We start from the raw sequence: 17,556 nt of genomic DNA, 5'->3' as shown, positions 1-17,556 counted from the left end.
CCCGCCACCTTAGGTGTATGTGGCTGGCGCCTTAGCCGGTTGAGCTATAGGCGCCGAGCCCAGACAAATTCTTAAAAGAAGATACAACTACTAAAACTGGCTCCAAAAATAAATAGAAAATCTGAATAAATCAATAACAAGTAAAGAGAGTGAATTAGTAGTCAAAATACTTTTCACAAAGAAAATCCTAGGACTCAAGGCTTTAATGGAGAATTCTACCAAATACACTAGAACCTCCATAATTGACTATCTCAAGTTGACCTAATTTTCATAGACCAGACATGCGCCCTCTGTACATATCAGTCCAGGAGGCCTCGTTCCTTATGTCGACCACCTCCATCTGTTGACCAATTTGTTATAGTCCCTTGGGTGGTCAACTTACAGAGGTTCTACTGTATTTTCAAATTAATTTAAACTAATTCCAATTCTTTACCAACTCTTCTGAAGAAGAAAAGAAGAAAAAACTCTTCCTAGCTGATTCTAAGAATCTGGCATTATCCTGACAATAAAACCAGACAAAGACATCACAATCAAATTACAGACCAGTATCTGATGAACATGGAAATAAAATCCTCCTCAAATAGATCTATAGATAAAATGTAGTTCTTCTCACAATCACAGCTGGATTCTTGCAGGAATTAACAAGTTGATCTTAAAATTCTTGTGGAAATTCAAGGGACCAATATAGCCAAAGCTATCTTGAAAAAGAACAATATTGGAGAACTCCCACTTCCCAATTTCCAAACTTAGTACAAAGCAGAAATAGTCAAGGCTATGTGGTTCTGTCATAAGGACAGACATAGATCAATGAAATTGAATTAAGTCAAGAAATAGCTCCTCATGTTTATAATCAATATATTTTTGACAAGGGTGCCAAAGCAGTTCAATGGGAGAAAAATCGTATTTTTAATAAATTATGCAGAGACAACCAGATATCCATATTCAAAAGAATGAACTTGGACTCCTACCTCATACTACATACAAAAATGAACTGAAATAGACCAGAAACCTAAATGTAAAAACTAAAATAGTATAACTTTTAGGTAAAATCACATACATAATCATCATGAGCTTGGATGAGGCAGTGGTTTCTTTGATGTGACCCCAAAAGTATGAGCAACAAAGGAAAATATATATAAATTGAACAGCATTAAAAGTAAAACTCTGATTCATAGACATCATTGCGAAAATGAATAGGCAATCCACAGAATGGGAGAAAAATTTGCAAATCAAAAATTTAACAAGGGACTTGAATCTGGAATACATATAAAAAAAATCTTAACAACTCAACAGTGAGAACAATCCAAAAATTCATCAATTGATGAATGGACAAATAAAATGTTCAGACAGTGGAATATTATTCAGCAATAAAAAGGCAGGACTGAGCCCAACACTATGAACTTGAAAATGTCGTGTGAATAGAGCTCCAGGATTAGAACACAGGCAGTCTGTTTCTGGATTCTGTATGTTTCTACCCTATTTTGTTTGGTTTTCACATTGTCACCTCATTGTTCAGAAGCATTCTGACCGATCTCCACTGTGTAAGAGCATTTGGTCTATCTCCCTTCACTCTAACTTTCTGTGTTGTGCCAACAGAATCAGCAAAGTGCAAAAGAAAGCTGTCAGTGCCATCCACAGCCTGCTAAGTTCTCATGACCTGGACCCTCGTTGTGTCAAACCAGAGGTGAAGGTCAAAATTGCTGCCCTTTACCTGCCTTTGGTTGGCATCATTTTGGATGCTTTGCCACAGCTCTATGACTTTACAGGTAAGGAGCCCTGTGTTTCCCACCCCAGATGGATGGGGCCCCTGCCAAATGCCCAACCAAAATGAGGTCTCTGTGGTTAGCTTTGATGCTAATATGCTTATATGAGCAACCCTTCACACCAGGGGTCACCAAACCTCTTTAACACGGCAGGGGTCGGGGGGCGGGGAGGACCTAGAGTCCTATGTATGTTTTCTTTTTAGAAATTATTTGTTCATTGGTTCGTTCACTGATCTGCTAGGATAGAATGAACTTTATAAACCCATACATGACAGAGGATGAAAAATAACAGAATCACTCATTTTGGAGATCACTACTGTAACACCATGAAATAAAGGCATTTCTTCTCTTTTCTTTATGGTGAAGCAAAGAAGCAGTCTCAAATGAACCCTAACAGTTGTTTTATGCAAAAAAAAAAAAAAAAACATGGTGTGTGTTAGTGTTAGGAAATTCTGCCATAGCCATCTCCTGCTGAGCAGCAAGAAAGGATAAGTTGTCTGAAAATGAACTTGAATAATTAATTTCTAATCCAATCTTTTTTTTTTTTTTTTTTTTGAGACAGAGCCTCAAGCTGTCCCCCTGGGCAGAGTGCCATGGCATTACAGCTCACAGCAACCTCCAACTCCTGGGCTCAAGCGAGTCTCCTGCCTCCGCCTCCCAAGTAGCTGGGACCACAGGCGCCCGCCACAACGCCCGGCTATTTTTTGGTTGCAGCCGTCATTGTTGTTTGGCGGGTCCGGGCTGGGGATTCGAACCCGCCACCTTAGGTGTATGTGGCTGGCGCCTTAGCCGGTTGAGCTATAGGCGCCGAGCCTCTAATCCAATCTTGTCTCTAAAATGCCCAGCACAAGATTGGACTAGAATTTTTTTTTTCTGGATAGAATCAGATAAATAATGTCAAATGTCAGGTTTTAAATGACAGTGCTGACTTAGTGACAAAGAAGTATCAGTCCCTTATTGGGTAGGAGGCACAGGGAAATACCGCCTTGGGCTTGACATCAGCTTCATGTTTTCACTGCAGCTGCAGATGTGCGTAGTGGGAAAAGTCGTCCCAATGGCTCCGATGAAGAACAAGAAGGGGCGAGTGCCATTAACCAGAATGTGGCCCTGGCCATAGCTGGGAATCAGTTTAATTTGAAGACGAGTGGAATAATGGTATCTTCCTTGGTATGTTGGTGCATTTGTCTGGTTTATTTTCATTTTGTGTTTTTTTTCCATCTTATGATGGAAGAACTCAGCTTAGAGCAAGCAGAGATGGTTTCTGCCTTGTGGCTTTGGAAAGAGTCTTTGTAAGGCTGGAGGCTGAGGAGCACATGTCTGGCAACAGCAAGAGATGTGCAGACTAAAAAATTCAGCCAGTCCCAAAGGTGCTGAGTTCAGGTTCAAGAAACCAGGAAAGAGGAAAACTTGGGAAATCTGTGATCATTGCAAAGGAGAACAAGCCAAGGCTCCCTCGGGGTGGAGGTTTGAGCTGTGCTCCTTCTTATTATTCATACCTTGCCTACTTTCAAAAAAAAGTGAAGGAGACTGATGGCCTGGGGTAAGTGCTTTGTAAGCCAAAGACTACAGTTTTTTCTGTGTCCCTTGGGAGCCTAAGGAGAGTTCTTGGGTTCTATATCTTTGCATGACTCTATGACTTAAAGAACCCCTGTTCACTTAACAGCAGGATTCATCTCCGTTCATCTGTTCATTGATGAGCTCTGACTCTCCCTTGTCAAGACAGCATTGCATCCTCCAGCTTTTTTTTTTTAATTTCAGACCAATATGGGCCTACCTATGACATGGTTACACAGCTTGCTTTTGTAAGGTTCAAGTCCAAGTGTAGTGTCTTTCACTCAGGAAGTGTGCAGTACACTCATACCGTGTAGCCTCGGGTGGGAATTTACCCAACCCCTTCCCCCTCTACTTGAATTTGAGTTTTTCTCTCATGCAAATCTGTAGTTGTTAATCTCCTAGCTCTCATTTAGTACTGAATACATGGGATGCTGCTTTTTCCATTCTCATGATGCTTAAGCCAATGTTCTCCAGATAATCCGTGTTGTTAGAAAAGGCATGAACTCCCTGTCTTTTTCTGGCCGGATAGTATTCCATGGTATACAGATTCCACAGTTTATTGAACCATTCACATGTTGGAGGGTACTGGGTTGTATCAACATCTTTGTGATTGTGAATTGCAGGGCTAAAAACATTTGAGTGCAAATATCCTGACGGTAAAATGTCTTTTTTTCTTTTCTTTTTTTTTTTTTTTTGAGACAGAGCCTCAAGCTGTCCCCCTGGGTAGAGTGCCATGGCATCACAGCTCACAGCAACCTCCTACTCCTGGGCTCAAGCGAGTCTCCTGCCTCCGCCTCCCAAGTAGCTGGGACCACAGGCGCCCGCCACAACGCCTGGCTGTTTTTTGGTTGCAGCCGTCATTGTTGTTTGGCGGGTCCGGGCTGGGGATTCGAACCCGCCACCTTAGGTGTACGTGGCTGGCGCCTTAGCCGGTTGAGCTATAGGCGCCGAGCCAAAATGTCTTTTTTTCTTTTGGGTAGTTTCCTAGTAGTGGGGTGGATACCTGCACTTCTGAGAAGTCAGTGTCTCAACCTAACATCTTTGCTGGACAACTTTCTCTTCCCTCTAGCTTTCAGGAATCCCCTGTCTCTATGAGGACTGGGGAGGCAGCAAGGCAGGGTGACAGAAAGGAAAAAGACGTTTGAGATCGGATATCACTGACCTTACAGTTTGAGAAATAGTGTGTGTTTATGACCTTCACTTTTTTTTTTTTTTTGAGACAGAATCAAAAAAGTAAGATTCTGAGTAGAGTGCTATGGCATCATAGCTCACAGCAACCTCAAACTCTTGGGCTTGAGCAATCTTCTTGCTTCAGCCTCCCAAGTAGCTGGGACTGCCTGCACCCACTACAACACCTGGCTAGTTTTTCTGTTTTGGGTAGAGGCGGGGGTCTCACCCTTGCTCATGCTGGTCTCGAACTCCTAAGCTCAAGCAGTCCTGCTGCCTCGGCCTCCCAAAGTGCTAGGATTATAGGCATGAGCCATGCCACCCAGTCTCCACCTTTCCAATATCTGTCTCATCCATGTCAGCTGCTTAAGGCGGAGTGTGCCTTTTACATTATTTGTCTCTGAAGGAGCAACCCAAAAGCCCAAAGTTCACTTGTTAGAACATATTCCCTGTGTAGTTATATCTCAAGATTTTTTTCATTCTTGGCAACAAACTCAGAATAACTCAGAAGTTAAAGTAACTTCATAACCTCTATTATTTCCATCCAAAACTAACATCTTCCTCACATGCTGACAAATACCTCATTGCAATTTCACCACTGCATTCCACTGGATATTAGCTACGCTGCAGGAACCAAGGGCGCAGCCGCCTATTGTTGTTTGTGTTGATCTGATGAGTACCAGAAAGTGTGTTCAGCACTCTAAAATGAATACTTGTGGCCAAAGTATTGAAGCAAGTAGCCTAAACCCCCCCACACCCCTGCCCCCAGGCAAACATAAGTCATGATTAAAGTCCCATTACAGAGGACTCCACTAACACATTTGATTAATTGCTGAGCAGTTCGTGACCCTTATGTTATATTTTGGACTATGTAAAAAAGAGGCTAAATCCTGAACAGTGAGGTTATTCATGGCACCCAGCCAGATTAGTTCTCCTCTGCAAGCCCCACCCTCTGCTGTCCAGCATGGAGATGTTAGCAGCATGAAAGCCCTTTTGAGATTAATGTAGAGCATGGGGAAAGTGCAGGGAAGATCACCACACCACACCACTCCTAAGGCAGAGGGTACTCAGGTCTGTGGCTGAAAAAGCCTGGCTGTAATGCTGAGCAGCCCAGCTCAGAGGACATGGCTTCCCCGCCGACCCAAGGCTGGGCTCCTGGAGACAGCTCCCGGGCCAAGGAAGGGCAGTCACTATATTCTAAGAGAACACTTTGGATAATTCTGTGGCTTGACTTCTCCCCCTGCCCCATCCTTCAACCTTCCTCCCTCCAGCCCTACAAGCAGTACAATGTGCTCAACGCCGACACCACCCGCCACCTCATGATTTGCTTCCTCTGGGTCATGAAAAATGCTGACCAGAGCCTCATCAGGAAGTGGATTGCTGACCTGCCTTCAATGCAGCTGAACAGGATTTTAGATCTACTTTTCATCTGTGTCTCATGTTTTGAGTACAAGGTAAGTGTGGGCGGCTCAACCTTACATCAGTTCTTATCTCCCAAGTTCAATCCTGTCTTGTTACGCTCTTCCTTTTTATTTGGGCAATAGAAGCATCATTATTTTTTCTTATTTTTATCTTGCAATCCATAACCTATTTGCATTTACAGATAGTATCATTTTACAGGGACAAGGTCTCTGCCTTCTGCAGAGAGACCCCCATACTCATTAACAGAATGTTAGCCCCGGGACCACCCAGGATAGCGTCTCTGTGTAGCACAGGTCAAAACTGGCTGACGTCGCCATGGAGCGTTCAGTTTTGACAGTTCTCCACATCAACAGAGATCTCACCAAACGAAGTGTCCTCCTGCCTCTGTCCTTTCCAGGGAAAACAGAGCTCTCACAAAGTCAGTACCCAAGTCCTACAGAAGTCGAGGGACGTAAAGGCCAAGCTGGAAGAGGCTTTGCTCCACGGGGAAGGGGCCCGAGGGGAGATGATGCGCCGCCGAAACCCAGGTGTGTTGCCCTGGCCCTGCCCTTCATGCTGTTAGACAGTTTCTCACGCCTTGTGGGAAGTAATGTCCCTCCAGCACGAGTAGATACCATCACTTTCTTGAGACGTTCATGGTAGTATCAGAGACAAGAGGTTCTGGGATTCTGTGCTTGACATATATAATGTTAGCCTTGTGCTTCTAAGAAAAAGTGATGCTGTAATAACAGGAAGCCCGAAAATGTCCCCAGATTGACCTCTTTTAATTAAAACTCGGTAGTAAAAGGTGACACTCCAGAATGTGAGTCATGGATAAGGTGGAAGGTGTCTCCTCAAGCACCAGGCCTTTCTAGGTGACATTTGACTAGTCTCTCTAGAGCACGATGGAGATATCGGATAGTTTTGGACCCAAGGTCATATCCCTAAATCATTCAGGGTGTTATGAGAATGGAACCACTTCGTCAAAATGGTTTCAGAGTGTTCAGTTCCCCAGGTACCTTACTAGACCAGAAATGATCTCAAAAAGCTGAGTTCATCACTCTAGAAAAAAATGAAACGCCCAGGTACCCTGGGTCTTACTCACTGTGCTCATTGTATAGCAGAGACAGCGTGTTCTATTCAGTGGGACACAGTGTCAGGGGACTTGAAAGAAGCTCAGCTGTGGTTTTCAGCAGTGGTCAGGCACCTTCATTCAACACCCACACTTTCCTTCCCAATCATTCACTGAGCTACCAGCATTTCACTGGAACCCTCTGCTCATGAGAAATGTACTCCCCAACCCCAACACAAGGCCAGGGTTCTTCTAAAGTCGTAGCCTATCAGTGGAAGAGCAGACTGACCCTGGCTCAGGCACGGTGACTTTGTCTCCCACCAGCAACCAACATGGACGCTAACAGCCACAGAAGCAGTGCTGAGGGCCTGTAGCTGAGCTTGTTATGAACTTCTGTTATCTTGGAGGGTTTCATGCTAATCAAATTCCTATCATGCATTTCTTAACTCCTAGGGAATGACCGATTTCCAGGCCTAAATGAAAATTTGAGATGGAAGAAAGAGCAGACACAGTGGCGGCAAGCTAATGAGAAACTAGATAAGTGAGTCACTCAGCAACTTTGTGTTACTTTTACCTAAAGTTCAAAACTGTTTTTCCCAGGCTACTTATATTACTCAAACAACTGCATCCTTCCAAGGGTAAGAAAATGAAACATCATTATCTGTGTAAATACAGTTTATCCAGGGAGCCAGGATAATCAAAGGTATGAGTTGTGATTTCAAGCTCTTAAAAATTTATCATATTGATAAGCATGTAAAGAAAACTAATATTTACTTAGCAACTTCAGATAGTTTAATAAAAGCAGCTGATTAGGGGTGGAGTGGGGAACAGGGAAATAGGAAACGCAGGTTACAGTGCCCTAAGACCACATAATTTCAAATCCACATTTCCATTCTGGAAATGTGTACAAAGATATAGATTTGGGGATATTTATGTCAGTGTTACTTAAAATTGTTTGTAAAACTTGGAAATATTCTACATGCTAAAGAATAGGGAAATATGTATATAATGAAATATTAGGTTGCCAGTAAAATGTTTTGAAAATGACATGGGAACACCAGGCATGGTGGTTCTTGCCTATAATCCTAGCACTCTGGGAGGCTGAGACAGGTAGATTGCTTGAGCTCAGGAGTTTGAGACTAGCCTGAGCCAGAGCAAGACCCCGTGTCTACTAAAAATAGAAAACTTAGGGGGGTTGTAGCAGGTGCCTCTAGCTACTTGGGAGGCTGAGACAAAAGGATCTCTTATGCCCAAGAGTTTGAGGTTGTGGCGGCACTTGTGGCTCAAGGAGTAGGGCGCCAGCCCCATATACCGGAGGTGGTGGATTCAAACCCAGCCCTGGCCAAAAACTGCAAAAAAAAAAAAAGAAGAAAAAGAGTTTGAGGTTGCTATGAGCTACCTAGCACTCTACCCAGGGTGACAGAGTGAGACTCGTCTCAAAAAAATAAAGAAATAAATAAATAAAGGAAAAGAAAAGAAAATGATGTGGGAGACACTTATGATATGTATAATGTTGAGGGAACAAAAGCAGTATAGACACTTGATTTTAGAGTATAATCTCAAATCCCCAATGACCTACAGTAAATACCTTATTATAAGGCTAGAAAGAAATATATCAAAATATTATTTGTGAGTTTGGAGGTGTTGGAAAACAGATATTTGATATTTTCTTTATATTTGAAGAAAATACTTGGCTGTATTTCCTACAGTTGGATGTGTATTATATATATTGCTATCAGGGGAAAAAAATGTAAAGAAATTAAAGAAGAAAAATCCTGCTTGGATTGCAACATATGGTATAGATAGAGATAGATATAATATGTTGATGCATTTGGGTATGTATTGCTTTACATGCAACAATTTGGACTTGTGAGGGCTAAAACTAAATATGTTTGGATAGATAGCACATCTCCTATGCCTCTTAGCCATAGGTAGCCTAATGAATCCCAAGGTTTACTGAGCTAAACATTATACCACACACACACACACACATTGTTGACAAGTCTAGGCAGGATATCCTCATGGTATATGAAGCACCCCTCATGGGATGGGGCATGGGGCTGACTTGAATAGCAATGTCGTAAATGTTTGTAAACAAATATGACTTAGTGCCTTTGCTCTTACCACAAGAATGAATCAATCTGGTTCCCTATGGTACTTTGGGGAGTCCAATTTATTTATTTTTTATTTTTTTTATTTTTTGAGACAGAGCCTCAAGCTGTCCCCCTGGGTAGAGTGCCATGGCATCACAGCTCACAGCAACCTCCAACTCCTGGGCTCAAGCGAGTCTCCTGCCTCAGCCTCCCAAGTAGCTGGGACCACAGGTGCTCGTCACAACGCCTGGCTATTTTTCTGGTTGCAGTCGTCATTGTTGTTTGGCGGGCTCAGGCTGGATTTGAACCTGCCACCTTAGGTGTATGTGGCTGGCGCCTTAGCCACTTGAGCCACAGGCGCCGAGCCGAGTCCAATTTATTTTAAAACACTAGAGCAATAAATACATTTTTATCATAGGTGCCACTTGGAAGACCCAGTTGTTGGTATTTTTAGTAATGTTCATTTTGGTATTTATTCTTACTCTAAATTCCTTGAACTGATTTATAAGATATTTTGGTATTTTAGCTGGGCATTGTGGTGGGCACCTGTAGTCCCAGCTACTCGGGAGGCTGAGGCAAGAGAATCACCTAACCCCAAGAGCTGGAGGTTGCTGTGAGCTGTGACGCCACAGCATTCTACCGAGGGCGACAAAGTGAGACTCTGTCTCTAGGCTATTTATTCTTACTCTAAATTTCTTGAACTGATTTATAAGATATTTGGATCTGATAATCTATACTTTCTAGTTTAGGCGGGAAAAAATAAAAAACAACACAAGCAGTAGTTGCTACAGAACTGCTAAGGTGGTTAGCTCATGCACGCAGTGAGCCGGACAAGGCATGCTTTACCTGCGATGTGTAAATGAATGTTTCCCTTCTGCTTGCAGCAATAACATGACACCGGGTCTTACCATGTGAGGCCTACTCTTCTCTCTAGGTTGGTTCTCAGCCCTGAGCTAGCTGGTGGACGGCCTGTTGTCAGAGCTGATGGTTCGTGTCTTCACATCCTCAGGGGCTATGGCCTTCTTTTCTTTTTACTTTCTTTTTTTTTTTTAACAGTAACCATAGTAAAATTATACATGTAACAGTTCAGTGTGTCTATTTGGAAAACTTACTGTAATTCTATTAGTGGTGTCTTTCACCTTTTTCTTTCTGATCACTTTTCAATTATTTTGAATTATTTTAACTAAAAGAGCAGTAATTTTCAACCTGAGGTGCTTTTGAAGTTTCTAGTGTGTAAGCAACTGCAGTGCTCCCACTGTTGGGTTAAAGGGACTCCAGAACAGCTAAAGTGGTCCTGGTCCAAGATATTTGAGCTGGTAGCATGATGCTCCAACCCAGTAGTAACAGCTTGGCCACTAGACATCTTGGGAACAGACATTCCTTTCTTTGCACCTAAATTTGGACGGTGATACAAAGTATCACTTTCTAGCTTCACTAGGGTTTTATGAGGATAGATAGACTCTCATGAATAAAATGTTATGATTCCTTAAAATGAAACCAATAGAGAAGCAGCACCAGGTAATTTTCCATCCCTAGGGAGAAATGGCCAGGAATGTCCAGCAGGGTGCTTGATCACCTGCCCCATAGGAATGCACCCTTGCTTCTCAGTGGAAGAGGACAGAGACCTCACAGCCTGACAAAGCAACCCCAAGGTAGTCTTTGGGAATTTAAGAAACAGACTCTCCCAGAACCTGTGCTGAAGGCTCACCCTTTCTAACCCAGCAGCACCACTGTTGGCCAAATTTACATCACATCCCATCTCCCTCTCCCAGCATGTTACAGGGGCTTCCCCTGGCTCAGATCTAGAGAAGGTTTTCATGCATGAAATACGAGCATGGCCCTGAAGCTTTAGGCAACAATTGACGGGATAGCATAATTGATGGTAGCAACCAATAATTGCCTCTATACCCATATTGTTATTTTTATAATTGTTTTCATTATTAATAACAGTGTGGATGAGGATGGCCTAAAGCCTTTACATAAACAATCTAACAAGACGCAGATCACAGAAAGCCTCGGCACTCCTTAATTACTCATGCACTGCCAGCTGCTTTGTTTTTATTTCAAGGTTGACTATTCTGAAGATTTCTTTACGCCTTGGTGCATAGATTGCCATCATCGGAACCTGGCCAGGCTTAATACGCACTTTAACTTGACCTCCTTTTGTTTCTTAGAACAAAGGCAGAGTTAGATCAAGAAGCCCTGATCAGTGGCAATCTGGCTACAGAAGCAAATTTAATCATCTTGGATATGCAGGAAAACATTATCCAGGTGAGGACAACAAATACCTGATCTGATTTGTTCAACTTGAATGTGTTTACTTGAAATTTAACAAAGAATTCCTCATACAAAATTGTGAAAGAAAACATGATCACAAAACACTCTTTTTTTCTGTTTAAATAAAGTTGAGAAGCTTTCTATTTGCAGTAGTGACCACCTTACAAATTCCAGAGATACCGAACATTCTTCTGGTTTCCTTGAATTGCTGCTGTCTTGGAGGGGTTAGGTGCTAGACAAGCTAATCCTCATGGTCAAGTCTGTCTGACTATGCGCCAAGTTTATAATGCAGTTGGTAGGCTTGCGGTTTAGCGTCTAGAACAGGGAGAGTTAACTAGGTTTTTTCTGAGGGGTTAGCTCCAGCTGAATGATGGTCACTGTCTACTATGAGAGCTATAATTACGACCACACTAGGTTAAAAAAAAGTACTGTGCAATAAATGATGTTGGCTTTAGACTCAGATTGGTAAAGTCATTTGTACCATGAATTTGCTATAGACAAGTAGAGGGTCACTGTGAATATTGCAACAGACTAATTTCATCTTCTATGTAATATTTCCAAAAATTCCCCAAAAGTATGGGTTATAATGAGTTTTTAATCACCCTGAAAAATGAGTCCTTACATGTTTCCACTGAGAATTATTAGAGTAGGTCCAGTATTGCTTTTTAGAGCTAGGAAAAACACTGTTGAAACACAATAGCATGTTAATTATCCAACTTTTAAGTTTTCTAAAATCAAAGTAATTGTCGTATAAAACTAAAGACAAGAGGTATGTGGTGTCTTTGATATCTTTGTAACTTAAATGCTTGGCATCATATTGATTATATTTTATACGGTTCAACTTTGAGTGCTACATATTCAACAAGCCCTGAAAATGTATTTGCAATTTTCAAAGCAAGCTGACGTATTTTTGTTATTATCCTTGGTGGCGTTAGTCCTGCTGTGGCTAACAAGCTGCTGCCATGAAGCAGTCCCTGTTATGCTAGGAAGCCCACAAGTATGTGTTGAACCCCATAGGAAAACTAGGCAGTATGCTGTATATAAAAAGAAAGAACGTTCCAAAATCTGTGACTCAGAATGGGGAAAGATACACTTGACAACCTTGTTTAGTAGACCAGAAATTAGGTATAAATCCCAAACCAACTGAGAGTATCAAAGTAAAGTCATTTGAAAATGGGTCTTTAGTTCTTATGGTTGATGGATGCATGTGTGGTGGCTCACCACACCCCTATCACCTTCCGCAGTGAGCTGAAACATCAGACTCACTGTGCTCATGGTCACCAGGCGTGTCCCCGGTGTCTTCCCCCTCCCAGCTCACTAGCACAGTGCAGGGATTCAGTGATGCTCTTCTTCCACTCCCCAGGCCAGCTCAGCTCTGGACTGTAAAGACAACCTGCTGGGAGGTGTTCTGAGGGTCCTGGTGAATTCTCTGAGCTGTGATCAGAGTACCACCTACCTGACTCACTGCTTTGCAACTCTCCGTGCTCTCATTGCCAAGGTAAACACGAGACAATTTGTTTTCTTACCCTTAATGAAGAGTAAAACTCTTAATGAGCTCAACCAAAACCCACACAGTGGCATTGCTGTAAAGGTCGTAAGTCCTCCTAGGAAGCAAACAGATGTGCAGGTACTGTGGGCAGTCATCATAGAGAGAAAAAACAGTGGCTCTCCTGCCTGGAATGTGCGGCTAACACTAGAAATTGGAAATGCCTGCTCATACAAGGTCTGTGACATGAGAGCAAAAATTAATTGAGCAACTTTGCTATTTCGCCCTTTTTCTTTAATACCTCATCTGATTAAGTTTTATATATTGTTCCCATGGTTAACTTTGACAAAATGTCATGTCATAAGACGCCAGAAGATTTAGAAATGAATTATTCATAGTCTGAAGAAGGCAGGTTATCCTTGGTCTATACAGATTATTTTTTTCTCCTTTATTGAAGATCTCAGTTGGTGTCTTCTATGCAGGATCTTTTTTTTTTTACTTTTATTATTATTATTTTATTTCTTTTATTAAATCATAGCTGTGTACATTAATGTAGTCATGGGGTACAGTGTGCTGATTTTATATACAATTTGAAATATTTTCACCAAACTGGTTAACATAGCCTTCATGGCATTTTCTTAGTTATTGTGTTAAGACATTTATATTCTACATTTAGATTCATATGTACCCTTGTAAGATGGACCATAGGTGTGGTCCCACCAATCACCCTCCCTGCAGGATCTTTTAAAGATCTGCTCACCCCTATTTAGGACCATTTTATTTTTCTTAGTCACTAATAACTTCCAAGAAACTCAGGAAACTGAGGCTTAATTCCTTCATAGTTGTGACTTCACCAGTGAATGCAGCTTGGCTAAGCTGCAGTTAGTAACGTAGCTCTGACCTTAGTTATAAAGTTCATAATTAAATCTTAAATCGACTGGATTGCTCCAATTCATCTTCTGACTCACGTAGCTCATTATCTTTATGGAGCAATGCATTGGCTCTGTTGGGCTTTTTGCTTGTCCAAGCAGACATTTGCATATTTCAGCAGTGCAGAGAGAATACCCAAGTGCCAAGTGATGCCTCATGGCCCCTTGTGTCTCTCCTAGTTTGGAGACATGCTGTTCGAGGAGGAGGTGGAACAGTGTGCGGACCTGTGTCAGCGAGTGCTGCACCACTGCGGCAGCAGCATGGACGTCACCCGGAGCCAGGCCTGTGCCACCCTCTACCTCCTCATGAGGTTCAGCTTTGGAGCCACTGGTGTAAGAGCTGAGACCAGCTGGGTGACCTAGAATAGTAGAGAAAGTCAGTGCAAAGCTGTGGCTGAGAGAAAAACATAAGGAAAAGTTAGTAGTGTTGGCTCGGCGCCTGTAGCTTAGCAGCTAGGGTGCCGGCCACATATACCAGAAAGTAGTGGGTTCAAATCCAGCCCTGGTCTGCCAAACAACAATGACAACTACAACCAAAAAATAGCTGGGTGTTGTGGTGGGTGCCTATAGTCCCAGCTACTCAGGAGGCTGAGGCAAGAGAATCACTTAAGCCCAAGAGTTTGAGGTTGTTGTAAGCTGTGAAGTCATATCACTCTACAGAGTCAGCACTCTGACTCTGTCTCAGAAAAAAAAAAAAAATTTAGTAATGTCACAATTTTACTTCTGTCCTATGAGAAAGAAACAGTTGAGTCCTTAGATGGATAGCAGCTTTCATTTTAATTTGAATGTTTTGACATGCAGTGGTTTCTAGCAGTATGTTTTAAAAAGAAGTGGAAGAATATACGTAGGTTAAAAGTTATCATCAGTGGCTCGGCGCCTATAGCTCAACCGGCTAAGGTGCCAGCCACGTACACCTAAGGTGGCGGGTTCGAATCCCCAGCCCGGACCCGCCAAACAACAATGATGACTGCAACCAAAAAAATAGCCGGGCGTTGTGGCGGGCGCCTGTGGTCCCAGCTACTTGGGAGGCGGAGGCAGGAGACTCGCTTGAGCCCAGGAGTTGGAGGTTGCTGTGAGCTGTAATGCCACGGCACTCTGCCCAGGGGGACAGCTTGAGGCTCTGTCTCAAAAAAAAAAAAAAAAAGTTATCATCAGTAGGAAGAAAATACAACAGATGGGCTAAGAATTCAGAAGAATGTGTCCTGTGCTGAATTGTGGCTGGCTGGTATGAGAATGCCCTGTGAAAGAGAACTTTAAATGATCAGTATCAGTGAGACGAGTTTCAATTAAAGCTAAGAAGCCTTGGGAGTTTGACTCTGTTCTAGAACAATCAACCTTTGCTTCAGTTTGTCTAGATTTTGGTATTTTGGAATTTGGATTTTGGAATTTTCATCTGTGGTTATGTTAATAAGCATGCTCAAATGATTTTTTTTTTTTTTTTTGAAACAAGAGTCTTACTATGTCGCCCTCAGTAGAGTGCCATGGCATCACAATTCACAGCAACCCCAAACTCTTGGGCTTAAGCAATTCTCCTGCCTCAGCCTCCCAAGTAGCTGGGACTACAGGCGCCCACCACAACACTTGGCTATTTTTTTGTTGCAGTTGTCATTGTTGTTGTTTAGCAAGCCCAGGCCAGGTTCGAACCTGCCTGCGTTGGTGTATGTGGCTGGCACCCTAACCACTTAGCACAGCTGCCAAACCCTCAAATGATATTAAAAGATAAATTGGCCCATGGAAGAAAGGCAAGGTTCTTAGAATAGATTAAGGATTGCTATTTAAAAGCCTCTAGGACATTCCTGAGGAGGCCTAGGGATAGCCATATTTTTCCATGGGCCTGGAAGGAAAGGAAAAAGGAAAAGTTGCTTCTCACCCAGAGTGCAAAATCTCAGAATTCCTCACCACAGAGGTCCCATTCCTCTGTGCAGTTTGAAGTCCCAAGAAGAGAGACTTGGCACAGAAGGATGTACAGCATCCTGTGACCCAACTGAGAAGGAACCTTCCAGCTCGCAGAGTTGAGGCAGCCCAGTCCCCAATGAAAATTTAAAGGGGGTCTGGCAGATTTATGTGAAAGCAGGATCCAGATAAATCCTTTAAACAACAGTATGAGTCTTGTGCAGAGTCTAGCGCACGTTTTATTGTGAGATAAGGAAAGGATGAAAAAGAAACATGGGGGGTCGTTTGGGTCTGGCCTTGCTGCCTTCAGTTACCTACCAGCTGAGAACATCTTATTTGTTCCATCTTTTTTTTCTTTCTTTTTCCTGAGGCAGAACTTTGCAAGAGTAAAGATGCAAGTGACCATGTCTCTGGCATCTTTGGTGGGCAAGGCCCCAGACTTTAATGAGGAGCACCTGAGAAGATCCTTGAGGACCATTTTGGCCTATTCAGAAGAAGACACAGCCATGCAGACAACCCCTTTTCCCACCCAGGTAAAGAAGCACATACCTTGTCTCATGCATGGTTTGGGATCAGCCAATTACTGTATATATACATACATACATGATTTATATATGAAGATACAAAGTTTGCAGATGTTTATTGGTCAACAAATGTCTCAGTGCTCTGAAAAGTACAAAAAAAATAAAAATACATCCACCACTGTCTCCAGCTTCAAGATGCTAACACTCTCTTTGGAGGTCTCAGTCTCAAAACAATTAGGCTGCGCTACAAGACAACTGACACTTCAGTGCCAGGTGCATGGGAGGAAACTGAATGCTGGGTAAGGTTGGAGAAGGGGAGGAGTGATTAATAAACAACCCGGTAGCCAGGGAAGCCCACAGGTGTCAGGAGTAAGATTGAAAGGCTGGGGCAGGATTCAGCTGGGAAGGGAAAAGTGAAGGGACGTTGGACACAGTGGAGAGAACAAAGTGTGTCTAAGATGATGATGAAAGGACCAGCTTTACTGCTGAGGGGTACTGGAAAGTAAGCAAAGGCCCAGTTAGAGACAACTCCTAAACAAGCTCAGGCCTAAGGAAACTGGCAAGGGCAGTAATCTCTCCATCGCCATTACAAGCCCATGGAGCTCTAGCGTGTCTCATTTATCTTTTAACTCCAGCTCCTGGCCTGCTCTATGGTAGGCTCTCAAATAAGTGAAAATGAATGAATAAATGAGGGATTTTTTCCTTATTCCCTTGGTCTAATAGCCCTATTGGCACAGTCTCTCCTGCCTGCTCCAGCAACGTCGCATCCTCATTCTTAGAACCTTTTTCTTCTCCTCTCCTCTGCATCAACTCCTACCTCTCTCATTTATGCAGATACTCACCATAAGACCAAGCCAAATATGATCAGTTTAATAGAGGCCTTCAGTGCCTTCATTCAGTGAAATATATCTAGTGGTGGGAATGTTAGGAGCCTTGACAAGCCGGTAGAGGGGAAGGGAGGCAGGACAACATTCTGTGACTCAGACACCTGCAGGGTCTATAGAGGAAGCCATAGTCCTCATCCTTCTTTATGCTGCTGGCTCCCCTGGCCTCTTCTCTCTTGGCTTTTGTACTTAAGAACAAGTGGTTGGAAGAGGTTTTAAAATCTCGAAAGCCCTAGGAAGATCTGGGATCCTTATGAGACATGGAACCCAAGCTGAGGTCCTAAGCTCTCCCTACTTGCTGTTATAAATAGCCTTGATATTCCAGTTCAGTTTAGAACTTTTCAGGTTGCAAGTAACTGAAACTACTTCAAACTAATTTAAACACACATGTATTGGAAAGGGAGATAGGCTTGGCGCCTGTGGCTCAAGCGGCTGGGGTGCCAGCCACATACAACTAAGGTGGCGGGTTCGAATCCAGCCCGGGCCCGCCAAACAACAATGATGGCTGCAACC

The 17,556-nt window shown here is 42.9% G+C and overlaps 1 protein-coding gene across 1 annotated transcript in view; it reads left to right on the top strand.

Annotated features, from left to right (window-relative positions):
• Positions 1–17,556, top strand: part of DOCK8 (dedicator of cytokinesis 8) — a 217,001-nt gene that overhangs the window by 165,461 nt on the left and 33,984 nt on the right. Inside the window, exons 29-37 of the mRNA XM_012814018.2 lie at positions 1,597–1,766; positions 2,785–2,930; positions 5,756–5,938; positions 6,304–6,433; positions 7,411–7,498; positions 11,225–11,321; positions 12,691–12,825; positions 13,923–14,075; positions 16,010–16,220. Of these exons, the coding sequence (XP_012669472.2) occupies positions 1,597–1,766; positions 2,785–2,930; positions 5,756–5,938; positions 6,304–6,433; positions 7,411–7,498; positions 11,225–11,321; positions 12,691–12,825; positions 13,923–14,075; positions 16,010–16,220 (1,313 nt within the window). The remainder of the gene's footprint in view (positions 1–1,596; positions 1,767–2,784; positions 2,931–5,755; positions 5,939–6,303; positions 6,434–7,410; positions 7,499–11,224; positions 11,322–12,690; positions 12,826–13,922; positions 14,076–16,009; positions 16,221–17,556) is intronic.

This window comes from Otolemur garnettii, unplaced genomic scaffold (assembly GCF_000181295.1).
Source record: "Otolemur garnettii isolate 467f Iridium unplaced genomic scaffold, OtoGar3 scaffold00006, whole genome shotgun sequence".
Taxonomy (NCBI): Eukaryota; Metazoa; Chordata; class Mammalia; order Primates; family Galagidae; genus Otolemur; species Otolemur garnettii.
This window is presented reverse-complemented; position numbering and strand designations above follow the sequence as displayed.